The sequence below is a fragment of the Coloeus monedula genome (genome assembly GCF_965178545.1).
Source record: "Coloeus monedula genome assembly, chromosome: 4".
Classification (NCBI taxonomy): domain Eukaryota; kingdom Metazoa; phylum Chordata; class Aves; order Passeriformes; family Corvidae; genus Coloeus; species Coloeus monedula.
The window spans coordinates 16,486,418-16,507,443 of record NC_138784.1 but is presented as its reverse complement, the minus strand read 5'-3'; the positions used below and the strand labels follow the sequence as shown (position 1 = coordinate 16,507,443).

General features: G+C 45.1%; 1 protein-coding gene across 1 annotated transcript; it reads left to right on the top strand.

Annotated features, from left to right (window-relative positions):
* Nucleotides 1-2,574: 2,574 nt before the first annotated feature.
* On the top strand, nucleotides 2,575-19,488 carry LOC309571921 (cystine/glutamate transporter-like; the record flags this gene model as incomplete). Its single annotated transcript, XM_082279831.1, is given in 14 exon segments — nucleotides 2,575-2,610; nucleotides 4,542-4,601; nucleotides 4,605-4,806; nucleotides 6,853-6,979; nucleotides 7,733-7,848; nucleotides 8,518-8,643; nucleotides 12,250-12,349; nucleotides 12,438-12,482; nucleotides 12,681-12,804; nucleotides 13,117-13,220; nucleotides 15,069-15,165; nucleotides 15,974-16,123; nucleotides 18,428-18,602; nucleotides 19,424-19,488. Coding segments are annotated over 14 exon segments (1,527 nt in total).
* Nucleotides 19,489-21,026: the final 1,538 nt, after the last annotated feature.

Sequence of the window (21,026 nt, the reverse complement as noted above, 5' to 3'; positions counted from 1 at the left end):
TTTCTTCTTTGCCTAGGGTTCCTGTGCTCCAGTGCCTGGTGCTCTGGGTGTTGTTGCTCCTTTGGATCTGATGGGCTGGGGGGCAAATGCTTTGGGTATTCCCTGCTCCTGCTTGTAAGAAAGAGGAATCGTGTTAGTTCATCACACAGGGATGCCAATGCACTCTTCTGAGAGTCTTTAAGAGCTGGTGCTGTAGAAGAAGACTGGAGTCTTTTTTAATCAGGTGTGCATCTCTCCAGATTTGTGTTTGGCGTGTCACTGGCAACGTGTGAGGAAGAAATACTCATGAAAGGACCAATGCTCCTGCACAACAACATTAATGGGAAATCAGTTCTGGATACACAGAAGTGCAAGTTCCTTGTGGCAGTTTGAATGGCGCGTTATAATCGGATGCCTGGAAAAATGAGATGACATTATACAATCGGTGCATCCTGTGAAAATCCATCAGCACTACTATTGTAAAACATCTCCATTTGTAACGTCTGCTTTGGCAGACTGGTTGTCCTGAAGAATTTTAAACTTGATGTAGAATATAAATCCTGGTAGGAAGGAACTCTGAAGCCAACAGGAATTTAGCTGCTTGAAAACCTTGCTCTTGGTTTAGTCCAATTTTTAGCCAAAGTGTGGAGTCAATACTTTTAAGTTCTCAGTTGAAAGGTCATCCTCATATCACTAAGAGGTCCAGACTCACCATACCACCAGCCTGTTTTCTAGAAGAAGTTACCCTTGTCTGAAGGGTACCTGGAAATGCCTATATGAGATTATAGAAGTGCTGTGACCTGAGCCAAAAGCAATTTTGCTGTCAAGGCAAAAAAAATTTTTCATTAAGACAGAAATGTTAGGAAATAGTAGTCTTTTGATAGACAGTTCACAAGATGATATTTGTGAAACTCTGTAGAAGAAGCCAATGGAAATTATTTTTACATTTACACCTAAGGCAATTGCATGGATTTATTACTACATCTGGGGCTGCAAACCTGAGCCTGATTTATTAACTACTGTTCCTTTTGGTTTCTTATCCAAGGTGGCAAACCAACTGTAGAAAGTTGAAAAGAAGTTGAGCTTCACTTCTTGTCCTTTCAGCCTGTTTCTCGTGTTCATTTTGGTCTATAAACAAACATCTCTCAGGTCTCCTAAATAGATATTTTGATTGAGTTCCCAGAACAGACCACCATCAGCCTCATTAAAGCTTATTTATGTTACTTTCATGCATGAATAAAAAAGCTCCCATTCACTGCTGATTTTATTTAGTTAGATTCTGTGCCTTGTGGTAGACATTGAATTGGAATGGCATTTTTGGCATCAAAAAAGAAAAAATAGTGAGACTGCAAGGAATAACTTGATGCCTGCATTCTTGCAGTATGAAAACGAAGGGGTTAACCTGTTCTTGGCTGTATGATATTGATTGAGGACACAAAGAAAACACAGCTGTAAATATTTAGGAATATTCCCTAGTAGCTGGGGTGTTTTTTGGGGGGGTAGGTCATTGAAGTGGGACTCTGGAGGTACTGTCTGTTTTCCCAGGGATGCCACCCACTTCCTGCGTGGTAGGAGGAGGAAAGTCACTCGTTGTTCTAGGTCTCAGCTCCCCAGCTGAGAATGATGCTGTCTCCCTCCTCTCCTTTTCCAGCTTGCTTGTTTATCTCACTAACTTTTCATCAGAGTAACATCCACTCTGCCTCTGTGCTGAGCACAGTGGGTCCTGCTCTTGACTGGGGCTTCTAGACAACACTACGAATAACAGACATGATTCTCTCTCTGTGCCTGTCTTCTCCCTCTCTGTCCATGCTCCAGTGCTTGTGAGGTAAGATTAACAGCTAAAAAACGCCAAATCAACAATAAAGCCAGTGTAAATGAAGAATGAGGGAGGAAAGATCCAGTATGTGTGATAAGTTGTGAAATAGGTTTGAGTAATGTTTTTCTCCAGCCCTGCTGACTGATGATCTATCTCATGTAAAGGTATTGCATTTTGGGACAAGAAGGATTTCAGCCTATCGTTTAAGTCAAAGGGGCGAACAAAAAGCAGCTTTGCCTGTTTCCTTTGTGCTAAGCACATTGTGAATATTCTTAAGCATTGCCACAAGGATTAACATCCCTGAATTTTAATGTGCCTGGTGCTGGAATGTAGCTGCTGGAAAGCAGAGCAGGCAGGAATGGTCTCTCTGGGCTGTAGGCTCTGCTAGGTGACTCTTTGAAGTTCTATTCAATAGCTTTCTATTACTCTTTATGTTTTTTTTCCTTTTCCGCCTTTTTCCCCTCCTCCTTCAACCACTTCTGGAACAAGTACTGATAGATTTAATGTTTCTAAAATTTACTGGACTGGACTCTTTTATCTCCACATACTTTTGCATGGCAGTAGTATTAAAATTAGAAAAAAAAAAAAAAAGCATGGGGACAGAAGTACGGAATTTGGTGTTTACTTTGGATCATTAACCTGGCCTGTAAATTTGATTTGATCTCTCCTTTTTTTTGTTCCTCCCCTGCTCTCTCTGTGTAATTTCAGACTCTGCAAAGAGACGCTGTCTTCTGCTGCTTCGGGATCCCAGCAAGAAATGGGAGTCTGATGGATTGTAAATGTACCTGCTTTGTTTAAAACCCAGCCAAACAGATAAGTGCACTTTCAATTATCTCCAAACAGTGCTTTAGACATAGCTGTGCACAGCATCTCTCTTCAGTTTGGGTTCAGTTTGGTGAGGCTCTGTGCTTCACGCCTGCAAATGAATGCTGTGTGGGTCTCATTTCAGCTGAGAAATACCAGACGATATTGGTATTTCACATTAAGGTAATTGATTGGTGTCTGAGGGAACTGCAGCTGAGGGGTTGGGAGGCTCCCAGGGGTCTTTCCCTGCTCTTCCATAGCTGCTGTCTCCCGCAGCCCTGTGAGGTTTTGGGACTCTGAGGAGCAGCTCTGTGGGACCAGACGAGGCTGACGTGACCCATCTGAGCTGTAAAGAGTCCTCCGGGACTCATTAGAGGTTTAATAACTAGACTTAGCTGGTTTGATTGAGAAGATGCTTGTGCAGGCTTGGCACAATCTCAGAGAAACCAGCTCGTGCTGCTGGCAGGAGAAAGGGCTTTCTGCATGTGCTTGTCGTATGTGTGCAGAGAAAGTGATAACCCTGCTTCCTCCTGCCGGCTTCCAGGTGGGAAAAGAGCTGGGGATGGGGGAGAAAAGACCTTGGTTACACTGAGTTTGCACAGGGCATGCAAAGAAGTATTGTGGGTGAGTTGTAACAAGAATGGTCCCCTCAAAGTTAGGGGATCTAACTCTACCATCTCTCTACCAAGAAAGCAATTTCTGGCTGCTTAGGTCTGCTTCTAGAGGTGACCACTGTCTCCTTGTGGACACACCACTGCAATTACTAAATTATTCAAGAAACCCATAAAATAGGGTCTCATGTAAAGCACAGCTTTGCAATAATATACAGCCATGGGGCTGGAGCAAATATTCACCATAATGCAATTTACTGTGTTAGAATAATGAAAAAAGCATTGAAGCTGGGTGTGTGAGCATTGTTGGGGATGTGTGGCAGGAGGCCGGACAAGAGCCAAATTGTCTACTCCAGACTTGTCTTGCCTGCTCTGCCAGGGATAATTACCAGTGTAAAACATCTACCTGGCTATTAGGAAAACTAGAGACCTGTTTGCTGCAGCAAATTAGGCTGCAGTAACTGGCCTGAATTCGTGTTACCTTCCTAAACAAAAGGTGAGTTTCTTGGTGAAGTTGCCAATTTAGGAGTGATAGAGATGGGAGAGACAAGGAGGGGGAGAGGCTGCTGCACTTTGCGAGAACTGACTCTGGATCAGCTCATGATCCCTGAAGTGTCTGAAGTTCCTTCTTTTCTAGGAAAAACTTCACTGCTTCTATTACCAAGAATTTTTTAATACTAATAGAAGAAATGACATGTCTGTTAGTAATGACTAAGTTCTGTCTTACAATTGTAAACAGTACTTATTCCTGACTCTTCCATACTTTGAAAGCAAAAAGGCTTGATGCTGTATTAAGAAACACCGATAAAATGGAGCTCTAGGGAGACAATCAGGGCTAGTTCATTCAGCAAGGATGGATAGGAACTTCAAAAAAAATCATCTCTGTGCACCAACTAATGCAGCTTAATGTTTTTCTAACCTCAGAGGTTCTCAAGGTCTTGATTGTTAGGTTGGCAACTTTAAATCTGTTTTTTGCCAGTGAGCTGAAATCAATGTACCCCTGTATTAGGTAGCATTAAATTAACCCTAAGCTGGCCAGTTCCAGTCTGGGCAATCTGATATTGATCAAAGTCAAATCTGGAAATCATCCTGAAGTGTGGCTGGCATGCAACATGTGGTGCCTGGAAGAAGAAGCAGCAGAAAACACTTAGAGTGTCTCTTGGGAGCTGTACTGATGAGAGAGATGATACCAAGGGTGTTCTACGCACCTGTGGTTTGGCTGGTACTTCCTGAAGCTGAGGAGAACAGATTCAACAGCTCTTAACAGGTTACTGAAAAAAAAATTTGTCCAGAAAAGAAGATCCTCGAAACCCTAACTCCTTGTCTTACAGGTGAACCTTGAGGAAACTTGGGAGACTGTAGCTCCTGAATGCGTGACCTTCCCCTGTGATTAGACAAAAGCCATGGGGAAAGACAAGAAAGAAGAGGCCATCTTCCTGAGGAAAAAGATAACCTTGCTGCGGGCTTTCTCGCTGCTCATTGGCAGCATGGTTGGCAGTGGCATCTTTATTTCCCCCAAAGGAGTACTGAAAAACTCTGGCAGCGTGGGCTTCTCCCTGGTCGTCTGGTTCTCCTGTGGGCTCCTCTCCATGTTTGGTGAGTGGTGGGCTTTGGCAGCCTTTGCTTAAGCACCTGGGAAGTGAGGGGAGCCTGCACATTTTTATGTTTAGAAAGTTGGGAGATGAATAAACCCAAAATTCCTGGTTCCTACTGCAACAAAGGTTTAAGAAGTCAGGGAGTGACAGTGACTGTGAATGGAGGCAGCATGGTCTCCGCCAGGAAAGCTGGGAGAGAATGTGGGGATTCCTTCTGTAAGGTGGAAAGGAGATGTAGGCACCTAAAAGGGAATCTGAGGGCTGTGCTGTGCTTTTCACAGACACTGTGAAGGGGGCAGGAAGGGACAGTCCCAATGTGCCATATGGGATCCCCTTTCTGTCGGGGAGAATAGCGAAGCACTGAACTGGAATGCCTGCGGAGCTGCAGGGTATGCACCAGCCTGGGGTGGGTGTCTGGGCGTCTGTCAGAAATGGTGTGGATATGTCTGATGCTGCCTGGGAGCAGGAGATGGAGCAGATCAGCCCCACTTTCTGTGTGTTACTGTTGGATTGATTTCTGTCATTTAATACCAGTCTTTTCTCACGAAGGTTGTCTTTTGGATGGCAGTTTCATTCTGTTTCTTTTGAAATAACATAGCTCTTAAAAGTTACAGTGGATAAAACACATGGCTTTTAGTTTCTTTCATTAACTGTATAACATCACCACCTCAGAAACTCTCTAAAGGCGCTATTAGGACAACTGCAAGTTCTTCCAGCCCAGAAGAGAAATCTGATGCTTATTACAGTGTGTGACTTTAACATTCTTCTTCTGTTGTAACTTACTTAAAGAAAAAAACAACAAAGGAGAAATACTACATGTGAAAAAAACCACTCTGACACTGTGACATGTACATGCAAGTTTAGAAATTGAGGCATTCAAGTGTTAATAGGGCAACAAGTTGTTCTTTCTCTTAGTATACGTGTACCAATATTTCACATTGCAACCTCTGTGAGGTCGTTTGGTGAATTACACACTTCTGCTTAAAGGAAAGCTTACAATATAATGGGAGCATGGTGTTTCTTTTAACCAAGAAGAGCAGTAAATGATAATGTGTGTGCTAATCACATAGCCAAGCTCTGCACTTGCAAAGGCTTCTCCCTCTGCAGCATCCTTTGATACACTCTGCTGGAAGGGCCTTGGGAGCCTCTTTATCAAGTTACTGCATTTTGTAGCTGGATTTGTTGGTTTGTTCTTCCCTTTTATCAGCTTGACGACCTCCCCATATAATTTCTCTGACACTTCTTTGCAGTATTTTAAAAGGCCTGCTTTCTTTTATGCTTTTTTTTTCTTTCAACTGAAGCATATATACAAGTCCATTGCATGAGTTCAGCAACACAGTTACATGCATGCTTGAGGCATGCATGTCTCAAGGGACCCACTGGAATAAATGAAATGGGCTGTCTGCCTATATTTGATGCTTTGAACAGGAATTCTGCACAAATTTTCCAACAGGGAGGCAGGAAACATTGAGGTTGTCACCATCCTGCACGACCTGAATGTGGCATGATTGCTATGGGACTTGGAGGCATGGCCATGTCACAACTGGATTCAAAGGAGGGAAGGGATTTATGTGAAGATGCAAGATAAGAACACGAGAATGTGGCCTGGGATTAAAAACATGATTGGAATGACCAGTTCAGCCATGGCTTGTGGCTGAGCTGCTGTAGCTGCTTTGTAAGCACCCTTTCACCAGTCTAACTGTGAGGAGAAGCAAGAATCCAGGGTATTTTTCAAAAGAAACTTCTTGTTGCTCTGTGCAGCATTTCTTTGACACACCCTTCTGCAGAGCTTCCATGGAAATGTTGTAACGTTAACCACAAAATAGACAATTTCTTTCCACCTGACAGGTAAGCCAATTACTTCAAAACTTACTTCAAAACACGGTAGTACACAAAAATAGGGAAAAGTAGTTCTGTAAAATCTCTTTCTCTTCCTCTCATTCGCTACTTATCTTAAATGGATTTGTTCAATCTCTGAAAAATCACACAGAAAAGAGAAAATCCATGGGATTATTTGCTTGGTACATTTCTACCTGAACTTTTCCAGGTGCCTTGTGCTATGCAGAGCTTGGAACAAGAATCACCAAGTCTGGAGGACATTATATCTACATTTTGGAGACACTAGGGCCTCTGCCAAGCTTCTTATTCCTGTGGGCAGAGTTTTTTGCTATCAGGTAAGAGATTTGGTTTGCTTGTCTCTTCCTGGATGCAGTGATAATTTAAAATACCTAAAGTTATGGTGCCAGGTAACAGTCCAGGCAGTTCATAAAGGAAAGAGTAGAAACAAGTTGAATGATTTTAAAAGATTTTTCAGTGATAAAAGGAAGAAGATGCAAAGTAGAAATAGTTACAAATGTTAAATGTGTTTTGTACTTGAAGAATAGCTCTCTTCTGCCCTGGCAGATGGTATCCCCCAAGAGCTGTGGTGTATTTCAGAGACTGACAATAGATGCCAGATTTATTTCAGATCTTCTGTTTTCAGTGTGAAACTTCTTTGATTTTCCAGATTCGGAAAGTGGAGACAACTTTCTGACTTAGTCCCAAGTTAAATAATTTATAAAATTGTGAGCTACTTCTTTTTTTAACATTAAAAAGGAAGTCCTCACCTCTCAATAACCTGTATCCTTCATGTAAGCTGAGATGAAGCAGGACATATGAACCACGCTGCTTTGCTCAGTATGATTAATCTCAACTTTTCCTTTCAAGTTGGAAATTAATCATTTTGCAGCATGTGGGTTTTAACCCATTTCCTGAGAAAAACCTATGAGAAAAACTCAATGGGAATTCACCATCTGCATGGGTAAGAGGATTAAGCCAGGTGGGGAAACTTACTCCCCTTCCCAAGTTTAGTGCAGTTTTAACTCATGCCATTTTTCAGCCATCCTCAGAGCAGTTTGTGCTTGGTTCCTCCCACACTCCCCATCCAGGCCTGCCAACAGTGCTGTGGTTTCCTTGGCATTTGGACGCTACATGCTGGAGCCATTTTTTGCCCCCTGTGCTGCCCCTGTGCCCGCGGTGAAGCTCGTGTCTCTCCTGGGCTACTGTAAGTACTAACACTTATGGGATTGTCCATCCTGGCCTCTCTGCCCTGGACTAGGAGCACTTATGGGCTTTCCTGGCACAACCGTGAGATAGGAGTCCTGTCTTACCTCCTTGGCCACCCAAAATATTCTGATTCAAGGTGATGGTGTTGGGCCACTGTATTTTCCAGGAAGGGGAATGGGCCTCCCTCTTGACCAGCTGGAGCCCTAGGTAGGGGGATTTTGCCAAGTGTGGGAGCAGAAACTCTCCATGTGTAATTGTGCAAAAGTCACATGGGTTGTGGGCGTAAGGCTCAAGGTTTTGGACTCCTCCCCTGATGCATCCAGCCCATGAAGCTGTCCTGCCTGCTTCAGACTGGTGTGGACTGGCACAGGGAATCTGCAAAGTGGGCTGCTGAGATGTTCCACACTCTTCTCCCAGGCAGGTGTGGATCACCCAGCAGGAACCAGGTTCCTGCTGCCTTTTAGGAACATAACTCAGCTCCCTCTTTAAACACTGTATGCTGGACCACACCTGTAATGTTTTCTGACATCTCTCACCCCAGGCATCCTCTCTAAGGCATAAAGATGCGGCCTTCCCCCAGCATCCCCAGGGCAGGGAGAGCTGCTGTATTTTTTCCTCTGTGTGTCGAGCACAGGCTGCAGCTGTAGCAGTGTGGTCTTCTCTCCAGACACGGTCCTCACCCTCAATTCCTGGAGTGTCACCTGGAGCGCACGGCTGCAGACGGCTCTCTCTGTTGTCAAACTCCTGGCTCTTGCACTCATCATCGTGCCAGGGATGATGCTGCTGGCCCAGGGTAGGTGTTGCTGCATGGCTGAAGGAAGGTGCTGGCTGTTCCCCTCGTCATGGCTTTTATTGGTCCCAAGTGACAAGTGCAGTGCTCACTGAGCTGCCAGGAGCTTTCTCTGTCCATGTGCTGGATGTTGTAGCGGGTTGGGTTTGTAACCGGGCGGAAACACTGATTTAGTGTAGTCGTTTGGTCCAAAATACTCATTACTGTTTATCTGCTGTGAGATAAGAATTAGGAGAAACGCAAAGCAGGCACCAACTTTGAAAGAATATGAAGAAGTTTATTAACAGACTTAAAAGAAGAAAAAAAAATTATACCACACCTTCAGAACTCTTCTCCTCCCCCCACCTTCCTCCCTTCTCCCACTGACAACGTAAAAAGACAACCCTTAAGATGTTCAGTCTGTTTACCACTTCCACAATAACCTTGTTCAGTCCATTTAGGAAGAGGAGTCTCTCTGCTCGCATGTGAGTCCCTTCCCCCAACTTGCAGCTTTTCCCACAACTGCTTTCGAGGGTCCACTCTTGAAGGTTTTTGGGGTACAATTTCAAGGTTGAGCCGTTCAGAAACAAAAGTTCTCTTCATCCATCTCTGGGAGCATTTCATCTCTAAGAACAGAGGCCCTCCTCCTTCCCTGGGAGCAAAGGGTCATCCTCATCTTCATCATTAGGACTATCTCTGGGATCATCTCTAGGAACTGAGGTTTTCTCCTTTCCCATTTGGAGCAAAAGTCCTCATCGCTTCCATCTCTCCCTGTCCAAACTTCTCATTAAATTACAGCTGCGTCAGCATCTGCCTATCTCGGCGCAGGTGCTTTTGCTAACAAGCACGAGTTGAACACTCCACCCTCTATATCTTCTTGAAATTACAACGGGTACTCTGATATATCATAGCTTTACAACAGAATTTCAGCTTTAAGCATCTCCTCTTTCTCTTCTCTTCTCTCAGGTTTTTAGCTCTTCACAGCACTAAAAAGGTTAATCTCACCTAGGCCTTGTGGCTGGAATGTGGCTTATCGCAGTGGAGAGGGGGGGAGCCCAGCTGCTCCGGCTGCCCACAGCCCTGCTGTGTGTGTGGGGGGGGGGGGGTTCTGCGAGTGGAACAGGGCCCATCGGCTCCAGGATGGCCGTGGCCCGGCCTGGCCCGAGCAGGGCCTGGGCTGGACCCGCTGGCCCCCACACGGGGCCCACAGCCACCTGTCCCAGTGCCGGAAACGAGAGAGAGCCTCTGCCTCAGGGTTTCTGTTCTTAAGTGTGCATCACAGAGGCGGTCACAACTTTAAGTGGCTCAAACAACTGTCCATATTCAAACTGGCCAGCTGATAGGTTCTGTGAGGTCACAGAGGAAGCTGTAAGAAGAATATCACTTCTGAGACTTAGCTTGCTAACCTATGACAATATGAATTAGCTGGGAGCTGAGACCGGTGTAGCTGGCACAAGCCGCATCATTGCACTGCGCTGATGCACCTGGCTGGGTGGTGCTTTCTCCAAAATTTAGTGGGTCTTAGTGCCAGAGGATGTGTGATCCTACCCGGGGTCATACAGGCGCCTTCCTCTGCAGATGGTCTTTCTTTGGAGTCAGGCTTGCCTGTTTCCAGTGTGGCTCAAAATCTTTCCAAAGCAGCACGTATTTGATGGACGTTTAGGATATGACAGCATCCCCTGAGCCAGTCACGCTGTGCAATGAGTTACCAGCCCTCAGTGGAGCCCTGGTAATAGCATCTCTAACCTTTCTGTGGCTTAAGCTAATGTTTTTTACCTCCAGATTGAGATGGGTGGTAATTTAGTGAATTTACAATGATCTTGGTACAGGATTTCATGCCCACATGCAGAGTGGGAGAGGAAAACCCTACCAGTAGTATCTTCTGTGAACAATACGAGAGTATTGGCTTTAATCCAAGCCTCGGTTTATAGAAGAGCCCAAGGCATTCCCACTCAAGGGATGAAGCCTGCTCCCTCTTTGTGCTATTACCTTCTTCTGCAGAGAAAACACCACAGGCAGTGGGCTCCATGTTCATGTTTCTTTCTGATGTCTGGAGCTGGCTCCTTTGAACATGCAAAGATCCCCTTGGGCTGGCAGTGCCTCTGAACTAAATGACTGCCCTGCAGCTAGGAATCCTGAGCCATTATTGTTAGGAATGCCTTCAAATGACAATCTGGAGCCCTGGCACCTGTCCCCTGGTGGGGAGGATAAGTGCAGGTGACATCTGGAGGGAGAATTCACCAAGAGACTCCAGTATGACAGGTTGTATTTAATGTGACTCATGGGGGACTGTAAATTGCTCATTAATGCATTGCAGGCAATAAATCCTTTTCATGCACCATCACTTACCAGCCATCATTTCAGAACATAAAAAAAGTACCCCAACAGGCCCACTCCTATGTTTTGGGTTAGTTTTCTTCAAACCTGTTTTCAATTTGAATTTTTTTTGTGCTTAAAAATCAGTTTTGTGCTTTTGAATAATTTTGCCTAATTCCTCTGCCTTTTGCCGCTTTTTTTGGTTGTACTTTTATCCTTTCCTCTGCCATTACCTTCTCTTTGGCTCAGGCTTATTTCAGAGACTTGCTGGGCCAGCGTTTCAAACCCAAGTGCCCAAATCTCGTCACTGAACTTCTTGCAGAAGCACTTCCATAGAAGTGGCCTGACTTTGTATGCTCCATGCCATATCACACCTTGCCTGGTGAAGCACAACTAGGCAAGCTTCACACCTCTTACTCTTAAAGAAACCTTATTATAAAAAATTGAACATCGGCGTGGAACTGAACCTTGGGTTACCTGGATTTGAAAATGTTGGAAATGCAGCTCCTTTTGACTGTGTTTGAATGGGAGGCCATTCAGCATTTGTCTCTTCCCTAAGTGGTTTTTTTTTTTTTTTTTATTTAGAGAAAATCCTGACTCTGATTTTTTTTTGTTATGTTTTCGTTTATTATTTCAAGCAGAGAACTGGAAGGAAAATTAGGGGACTTGGTAAATATCTGAGACACCTCTACTTTGAAAATTTTATTTGCTTTGCACTCTGTGTCTTTTCCTGTGGGTGAGTGGTGGTGGGTCAGACTGGCAGTTCCCTGCTCCTGTCCCCTCCTCCAGCCTGGTTCCCATGCTCTGGCCGGCACAGGGCTGGGGTCAGTGCTCCAGCAGCAGGAAACAGGAGGGAGCATAGTGAGAACTGAGTTAGCCGCCTCACTGGCTGCACCACATCAAAGGGGGAGTGCGCGTCCAGCTGCTGAGGGGGCTGGGGACAAAACATGGGGGTCAATCCAACAAATTAATTTTGGGCCTGAGGAAAGGAGAGGACAATGTCAATCTTCTCATCTCCATGATCTCCTGTTCCCATAGCAAGGTCTGTTGGAAACAACTAGCTACTGTTGTTGCCCTTCCTGAAATGCCTCCCGTAGCTGGACAAGGTATAGTTGGGTTTTTTTTATGTTGCTGTAGGAAAGTAAACGTATCAGCAACAGCACTGAAATTAAAGCAATGAAATGAATTTGAATACCTGGCTCCTCACACTCCTCCCAGGTCTGGGCAAGCGATACAAGGGATGTTATCCTACAGGGAAGAAAGCCTGTCTCTGACATTTTCCTACTCTGTCTCCGTTGTTTATCTCCTCTGCAGGCCACACCGAACACTTCCAGGATGCTTTTGACCGACAGTCTCTGGTTCTGGATAAGCTCCCCCTGGCTTTCTATGCAGGCATGTTCGCATACTCAGGCTGGTAGGTGCGATGGGAGGGCACGTCACAGCAGCAGACAGGTGCCCTCAGCATGACTCAGACTCTCACCCCATCTCTTCCCATCGTGCAGGTTTCAGACCAGCTTTGTGCGTGAAGAGTTGGTCAAACCTGAACGGTAAGGCTGGGAGGAAGCTGCCCTGGGTTACCAGCCTCGGGGGTAGCACAGCTTTCCCAAGTGCAGTACAGGAGGAATATGTTTGTGGGTTCACCTGACTGCAATCAATTGTACTACCAGATAAAATCTGCAGTAATAGTGTGCATAACGAGGGATAGCAGCTTGTTCTTTGTGTATGTGTTTTCTCCTTTCTTGTAGAAATATCCCCCTGGCTGTCATCGTGTCTGTGATCACGGTAATTGTGGGGTACATGCTCACCAATGTCTCGTATTACACAGTCCTGGGAACACAAGATGTTCTGGCTTCTCCTGCTGTGGCTGTGGTGAGTTGTCATTGCTATTGTTATCTCCTCAGTGTGGCCAGCTTGTGCTGTGGTCATGGCAAGTCTTTCAGAGATGATTTTCCTATAAAATGCTTTATTGCTTTGTAATTTTTCTTGATTACTGGGCAACAGTAACTTCTTCTAGTTGTGCCTAAAAGATAATGAAAAATAACCTGCAGATGACAGTAGAAAAGGTGAGATTTATGACTTACATATCACTCCTTCAATAGAAGAAGTTTTCGGGTTTTTTTGACCCTGATGTCACCTAGAGATCACCACATGTTCCTCAAGTCATGTTTTTTCTTCCTCCAGAGCTTTGTGCAGCGAGCCTTCAAAAGCCTGATCTCCGTGGTCCCTGTCCTTGTTGCACTGTCCTGCTTTGGAACCATGAATGGAGGAATCTTCACATTTTCAAGGTCACATCCCTAAGGATCTATTATGCTTTTGGCTTACTGAATCAGAGGGAAGCACCGGCAACCTGTGCAACTACCCATCCACATGGTGGCATTTTAGCCACTCTTGTGGGAAAAATAAGGCTTTTGACTCCCAAGTTGTCAGCTACAGGATGGTCCCTTTTGGCTAAGTGTCTAGTCTTTCTATTTCTGGCCAGGTCCAGACTTTGGTATCTAGGTCTGGTCACAAAGAAAGATTTTTATCTTCTCCCCTACCCTTCAGTTTAAATCCCCAGTTTAAATTGAAATGTCAATGTTTTTGGTGAACTAAAGGCTTTGTTGATGTTGGCAGCTGCTCAGTGAGACCGAGTCTTCTTTCACTGGGTTCACTCAGCTGTGATGCTGCAGGGCATGGGGTCCCTCTGTTGTGAGGCTCTCTAGGCAAACTCTCCCTTGAGGACTTTCCTTTGAAGTCCGTGAAATGTCATTGGGATGGGCTACCCCTAAAGCAATAGTCAAGGTTCAAGAAGTCTTGTTATAGCAATAAGAAAAGCTTTGTTCCATGGAAAAATTAACTTGCCAGCTTCAATGTCTGACACAGTCCCTGTCCTTATGGGAGCCTTGAAATTGGAGAGGAGGGCAGACCTTATGAAGAAGGATGTTGTGCTGGTCCTGTGGAGCTGAGCAAACTCTGTGGTGGGTTCTGCTTCACAGCTTTGATTGCAAAGGCAAGAATCAGTTGATCTGAAAGGAGTGTTTCATAGCATGAAAGCTAATGAATTATCTGATCCACTACCCTGAAGTCCTATATTAAATACAGGTGTGGATGATCCTTCCCATTAGCTGCTCTAGATAGTGGTTTTCTTTGAGGATGAGAAGTCTCTGCACAGCACAGAGGTTCTTTGCATCCAGTATCGACCTTCTCTTCCCCATCCTGGCATCATTAACATAATCACTGCAGAAAGCCCATATAAACACTGATGGGGCCTCCCTGGCTGCCTGCCAGCCACACCCCTGCAAAGCCACAGAGACAGCAATAAAACTGGTTGTACACTTGGGTCCCAGCTGCTTTGGGCCTTGCTCCAGCCCAGCTGATGCTCTGGCATGGTTTGTTTGTGGATATTAAATTTATAAAATTGGATGTGATTGTCTTCTCCTTAATTGCTCTTTCACAAGTCAAAGAAGGATGGAAGCAAGGAACTCTGCTCTCATTTTGTAGCTGTTCTTGTGTGTAGCTAGCCTTTTGGCAGTATGACAAACTGTATTTTCCAGCAGCTGACCAGAGGATTGGAAATCATCTGCCATTTGAGGAAATTGCACTTTGTATTTTCTATATATGTACACACAAGAATATAGGCTTCAAAACTCACAATCTCCTTTCATAAACTCAACAGCTTCTCTTGTAAAGGACTGAAGTTTGTAATCCCTCCATTTCCTTTTCACTGGAAAGATTAATTACTTTTCTGATGGCAAGAGACCTTCTTACTCCTGTTTCCAGCCTGAGATCATTCATGGTCACTTTGGACGTGCCCAAAGGTCTCTGCTAACAAGGCACCCAAGGAGACACTGCCAGTGGTTCTGATGGTGGGCTCTGCACTGCACTGAGCTGGTCCTGGGAGAGCTATGGGAACCCAGCCTTGGGGTTTTCTTCCAAATGCCCCCAAGTGGAAGCTGTCCCTGCCCATGGCAGGGGGGATGGGTTCCAGCCCAAGACATTTGATGATTCTATGAAGGTGCAGCTAAAGGCAGAACTGTGGACTTGTGCTGGGAAACAGAGAGGGTGCCCTGATACCTCAAGTCAGTCCAGTGACTGATCTCATTTCTAGTCTGGATGTAGGATGTTAATGCACAGGGCTGCCTGTTTTTTCCTAGGACTCTGTTTGTGGCTTCCAGGGAAGGACAGTGGCCTCCCCTCTTCTCCATGATCCACATTCGACGGCATACACCCCTTCCTGCTGTCATGTTAATGGTAAGGAGATCTGGCTGTGTGACATGTTCTGTTCGTTTGCAGTCTTGTCTCTCTTGCAAAGACTGGTTAAACTGAGGAGTTTTAAAGGGTGTTGAGATATTAAATTACTACCCGTAAAATAAAGAAGGCAGGATACAGGAAATGGCTGGAAAGTACTAAGTCCCCTTGAGCCAGCAGTGGTACCCAACTGTACAGTCTTGAAGTCCCTGCCTTATAACCTTAGACAGCTTTTTTAAAAGTACTGTCCCTACCATCTGCCACAGGTGTTGCTTGATATTGCCTTATGAAAACACCTCTGCCTGGCTTTTGCTATTTGGAAATTGAAAATTCCCAGGTGTGGTGGAAATGCAAGGAATGAGCATTTGTAGAGATAATCTGGTCTGATACTTTGGTTTGTTCAGGGGGGTTTTTTATGGCAGTGGTCCAGCTCCATCCTAACTGTGCTGCAGTGCCTGTTGCAGCTTGGCTGACCTACTAAAAACTTAGCAGATGTTGTTACAGATAGCCTGTGTACAAGCAGTGCAGGATTTTGGATCATGCATGTTTTAATTGCCCTGTCTTGAACATGAAGCATCAAAGATGGTACTGATCTTGAAATGATCACTCCTTTCTGTAGCACTACAGAATAGCGCCTTTAGGTCTTTTGCCTTCAGTCTGTGACATTGTTTTGTAAAGTTCTCTGACCTCCAAAATGTTGGGGCTGTGAAGTAGTTGCAGGGGAGTTGGAGGAGGTGATCCGTACTACCCTTCCTAATCAGAGTACCATAGCAAGGCTTCAATGACTGTATTTCATGTTCACAATGCTCAGTTCCCTTTGGTCACTGCCATGGTGTGCATTGGAGACATCTACCATCTACTGAACTTCTTCAGCTTTTCCCGATGGCTCTTCATAGGATTAGCCACCCTCGGGCTCATCGTCCATCGCCACCGTCACCCAGAGCTGCACAGCCCCTTCAAGGTAAATGCACAGCACACACCTGGCAGCCAAGAATGTGCAGGCCTGTCATTCCTCTCTTTGATTTGCTAATAATTACAGCATTACGTGGCCATGGTAGCCCTTTAGGCTCCAAGGGGTCTCAATCCCTGGTGCTTAGTAATGCATATGGGGAGCTCCTGAAATTGGTTGATGTGCCCAAACAGTCAGATGTGGTAAATCCTATAAAGCCAGTTCTACATGGAGTCACCAGACTGCTTGCTACAGGGGACAAAGTTTCAGGCTTGGAGCTGGCAGATGTACAGAAAGCAGTGCTCTCACTCATCTCTTGTGGGCTACAAGGAGGGACTCTTGCCTGGATGTTATTTCAGTGGTAGGTAAGTCTCAGCTCTAGCTGTGAGAAGCAGGAGTGTATCAGGCTTGGGGAAAAAGGAGCATGGGCAGAGGGGTCCAGGGAGAAAATCTGACTTGGGAGGAATCATCTGCTGGTATAGAAATACTGCCTATTGTAAAGCAGTGGGCCCCTTTTGTGGCCTTTCTCATGCTGCTGGGTGCTGGGATCTTCCTCATGTCAGCGGGGGATACTGGAGCTGGTTGCTGGAGCAGCTTTCCTGCACTCAGGCACCTTTCCCACTGCTGGATAATGTGCAGAAGGTATCAGGCTGGGGCAGTGCTTGAGGCGGGCACAGTTTTTTCCTGACTCTGGTCGCCCCTGCATGGTGCCTCCAGCCAGAAGCTGCCGGGGAAGAGAGAGGACCTTCAGAGCTGCTGGCACCAGGCAGTGAGGAGCTCAGGGGTCAGAAACACTTCCTGCAGCCCCCAGGGCTCCTCCATGAGCTGTGCGTGTCCTCCTGCAAAGTTTGGGGTAATTTTTCTTCTCAGTCTTTGCATTTAGCAGAGACCTTGAGGTTTCCCAGTTTCTTGGTTGGCTGTATTCGTGTACTCCTCCAGGACCAAACTGAATACATTTTTGCTTTTTCTTTCAAACCAAGCTTCTCAGGGGAGGTTTATTAGTGGGTGGCACTGCTGCTGCTTTCAGATGCTGAGATTTTGCCCGGTTGTTTTGGTTTTTTTAGCAGAGATTCAGACTTCTAGCGGGTCCTAAATGCTGATTGAGCGAGGGAGGGAAATACTGGCCTTTTGGTCAGCTGGGCTGATTTCCCTCCGCCTTTTCCCCCGTTTTTGTCAGTTCTGTGCAAGAGGGAAGGGCTGCGGGCAGCTGGCGCGGGCACGTGCTGCGCTCTAGCGGCCGCACACGGGCCGTCCCCTGCCGCTGCCCGGTGGAGAACGAAGCGTGACAGGCGTGTGACTCTGCTGGTACTTTAAACTCTCTACGGCATTTTGGGTTAAAAACGGTGAGAAAACACCGGAAGGAGGAGGGAGCAGTCTGCTCGCACACCTCTCAAGCAGATGTGCAGTGTGACTGTGGGCATGTAGGAATGGCTATCAGGGGATGCTCTGGCTGGAAAGACAGCAAGAGTACCTAAGTTTGATGGCTGGATGCCTGCCACACCTAGAGCAACTGATCTCTTCCAACTCGGCATGTTGAGCATCCAAAATACAATCTTTATTACTGTTAAAGATTGTCACCCTAGATGAGAGCAGCTCCTTCATTCCACCAGCCGTGGCGAGAAGTTACTTGGCTGAGTTTGGATCCAGAGACAGAGGGATTGTTTCACAGTTTTATTATTTACTGCAGTATTCCTATTTGCTCTCCAAATAACCCTGATGAATTGGCTCACCCAATAGGGTATGCCTGAAGTGCTGAGTGCTGCTTTGATTTTCACCATGGTGTTGCTGAATCTCATGTTCTTGGTGCAGGTACTACAGAGATAGAGTCTGGTTTGTCTTGGTTTAGTCACTATAAGTCTCAGGTGAGCTGGAGGAAGGGCAAAACAAGTAGTGAGTTTTATAAGCAAAGAACAGTTTGATTCAAAGTGTCACTACTTTCTTGGCTTCAGATTTTCCCTCAGCAGTTTTTAGGTGGCAAGTAGGGGGGTGTGTGTGTGCATGCACAGGAGCAGGACATTCACAGAGCATTGGGGTGTAGGGTGGCTTCTCTCCCTGCTTGGCTTCCAGTTGCAAATGAGGTTTAAATTTTGGTGCACATGAATATAGGAGGCAATGCACCTCACAGGGCACACTGGGCTCTGAAGCTGATGCAGTTGTTTGCAGTCTGATTGTACAGAGACACTCTGCAGGACAGGATATGATTCTTCTCATCTTCTTTAGGTGGAGAAATGAATACAGTGTGTGTTGGCACATACAGAGGCTGATTGGCTACAGCCACCAGTTTTCCCTGATAGTCTTCTGTGCTCTTTTCCCCAGGTTCCCCTGTTTGTTCCTGTCTCTTTTACCATCATCTGCCTCTTCACAGTGGCAATGTCTTTCTACTCAGACCCTGTGAGCATTAGCATTGGATTCACCATGGTTTTGAGTGGTTTTCCAGTCTACTACCTCATAATTCACAGGCAGATGTCAGACCGCTGCCGCAACCTGTTTTGTAAGTATGCACTTGACTTCCAGTATTGTGGACCTAAAGAGGCTCGGGGGTGGGGATGCTGGTTTGTTCCCAGGGCTCATCTCTAATGCAAATGGCTCCTCGACCAACAGACCTCATGAAACCTAAATCATGACCCCTGGCACTCCTCCAACGTCTTTCCCAATGCACAGCCTTCATGGCCAAATTTGTTTTAACAAAGACAAAGCTGAGGTCTACCAACAGGGGGAACAGAGACGATTGCTTTTGCACCGCATCCCTGGTTCCTACTGAACTTCATCATGTCTTTGGGATCGCTAGGTCTGGGTCAAATTTGTCTGACACAGAGCGACAAGACGAAAAGTTAGGATGGAGAGACAGGCAGACACTGTAACCCCATGCACAAACTTACTAGCTGAAAGGCTGGGGAGAGGACTGGTAGGAGAAGAGTGCTGCCAGAGGCCTGTCCTCTTGGTGAAGAGGCCAGGATGGTTTGGGCACAAATGTGGCCATGGAAATGAAGTACACCTCCACTCCATGCAGTGCCTAGTACAGATTTCCTTCGGTTGTAGGCATGGTGGCACAATGCTTTTTCAGACATGAGAGCCCGGGTTTGAATTTAATTTGTTATTTCTGTTACAAGTCTTGTTTTCCTTTGATCTGGTGTTGGATGGAGGTGCATCAGTAACCACTGAATAGAAGAAAACATACAGCAAGAAAGGAAACAGATACAGTGATCTGCCAACATAAAGTGCTCCAGCCATCAGTGCTGATGTTCTGATTTTCAGCCATATCTCAGGATTTCCTCTGGACTAAGCTTCCTTCCTTTTTTTCCACCCTTTCAGATTATCTTACACACAAACTACAGTTACTGCTGGAAGTTGTCCAACAAGAAATCAAGACTTACTGAGAAAACCATCAGAAACTCACAGAAGACGATAAAAATATATTACTCCATTTTTGACACCTTTGATCCTACCAAAAGCAGGCCATGCTTTTATTCTTTTTAGTCAGTGCAAATGAGGATGACTGAGCCAAAACCATGCTGCAAGTGTTCCTAAGCTTGCCAGTTGGGATCTCTTCCTGCCCTTTTTTCAGAAGAGCAAATTAGTTCTCTGAAATGAGCTTGCTTTGCCTGCAGTGTCTTTGAAACCAAGATCCTAATTTTGCAGCCTAGCCCAGTCTTGAGTAAAACTGAGTGTGTGTGTGCGTGTGTGAGTACAGAGACAATATTTTGTTTTCCTAACTTGGCAAATAGAGGAAGGGGGCATGTTGCAGAACTTAGAATCCAATACATGGAAGTCAAATGCAAGTTTCAAACAGAACCACTGTAGTAGCCTCGCTGTGGACAAGGGAAAAGGTTGGGGACAGCAAGTTAGAGATAAGGCAGATTGATTGGGAAGGGGAAGGCAGGGGGATAAAATTTTGTTCACCAGAAAGTGAAGGTTCAGCTAAAGAGAAGATATTTGAAATTCAAGTATTAGCAAAGTAAGATCATAATGTTTTGCTTTGGTTTTTGTATAAGCAGGATGAGTTTTTTTAGCTTGCAAATAATCTTTCAACTTTGAATTTTACTTTTATGGAATGACATTTTAAAATGTACAAATGCATTAAAAAAAAAATAATCTAAATATCAACTAGAATATGACAGAATAGATCTGGTCCCACCCCTGATTTCCCAGATCTACTCCTCACCAGTGAAGTTGAAAACTCAAAATTTGGCCCAGCTCCAGTGAAATACAATTCCTCCTTTAATTAGACAGGACCACTGATGAGACTTGGGCAGGTTCCTGAATAAGCACATCTTTTAGTGCTGTAAGAAGAAGTGAGTGACTTCACATCCAAGCTTTAACTTGCTGATTGCACATGACTTGCTGATTCAATCCATAAATCTTAATTTGAGATAATGGCATGAGAAAGGTTTCCATTATTGGATTACTTTGGTTTACATTATTAATGTGACAATGTGATGTCCAGATAAAACAGTAATTAGCCATTTACAATCGTGTAATTGTTAATCGGTTCCTAAAAGATGGGAAGTAGCATGCTGAGACTCCTGCTGGAAAGAGGAACAGCAGAACATGGAGCATTTTTTAATCCTTTGTATCAAACATTTATGTACCTAAAATAAAAACAAAATACCATTTACAAACCAAACGTAATCTACTGAAACATGTAAAATTTTGGAACTAAAGTTGGGGTTTTTTCAAAGCAATTGAGAATTATTATTCTTGTAATGACTGCTTCCTGTTCCTGTGCTGAATTAAGCTGGGAGAGCAACAGTGTGGTTGCAGGGCTTGTTTCCCCACTAGCCTCCCACAATTTAATTTACAAGCTGCTGGACACTGTCCAACAGGAAATACAGTCTCGCTGGGAAAATCCTCACTATGGAAACCATCACAATTTACAGGAGAAGGTACTGGCTTTAAATGATAGAATGGATTCAAG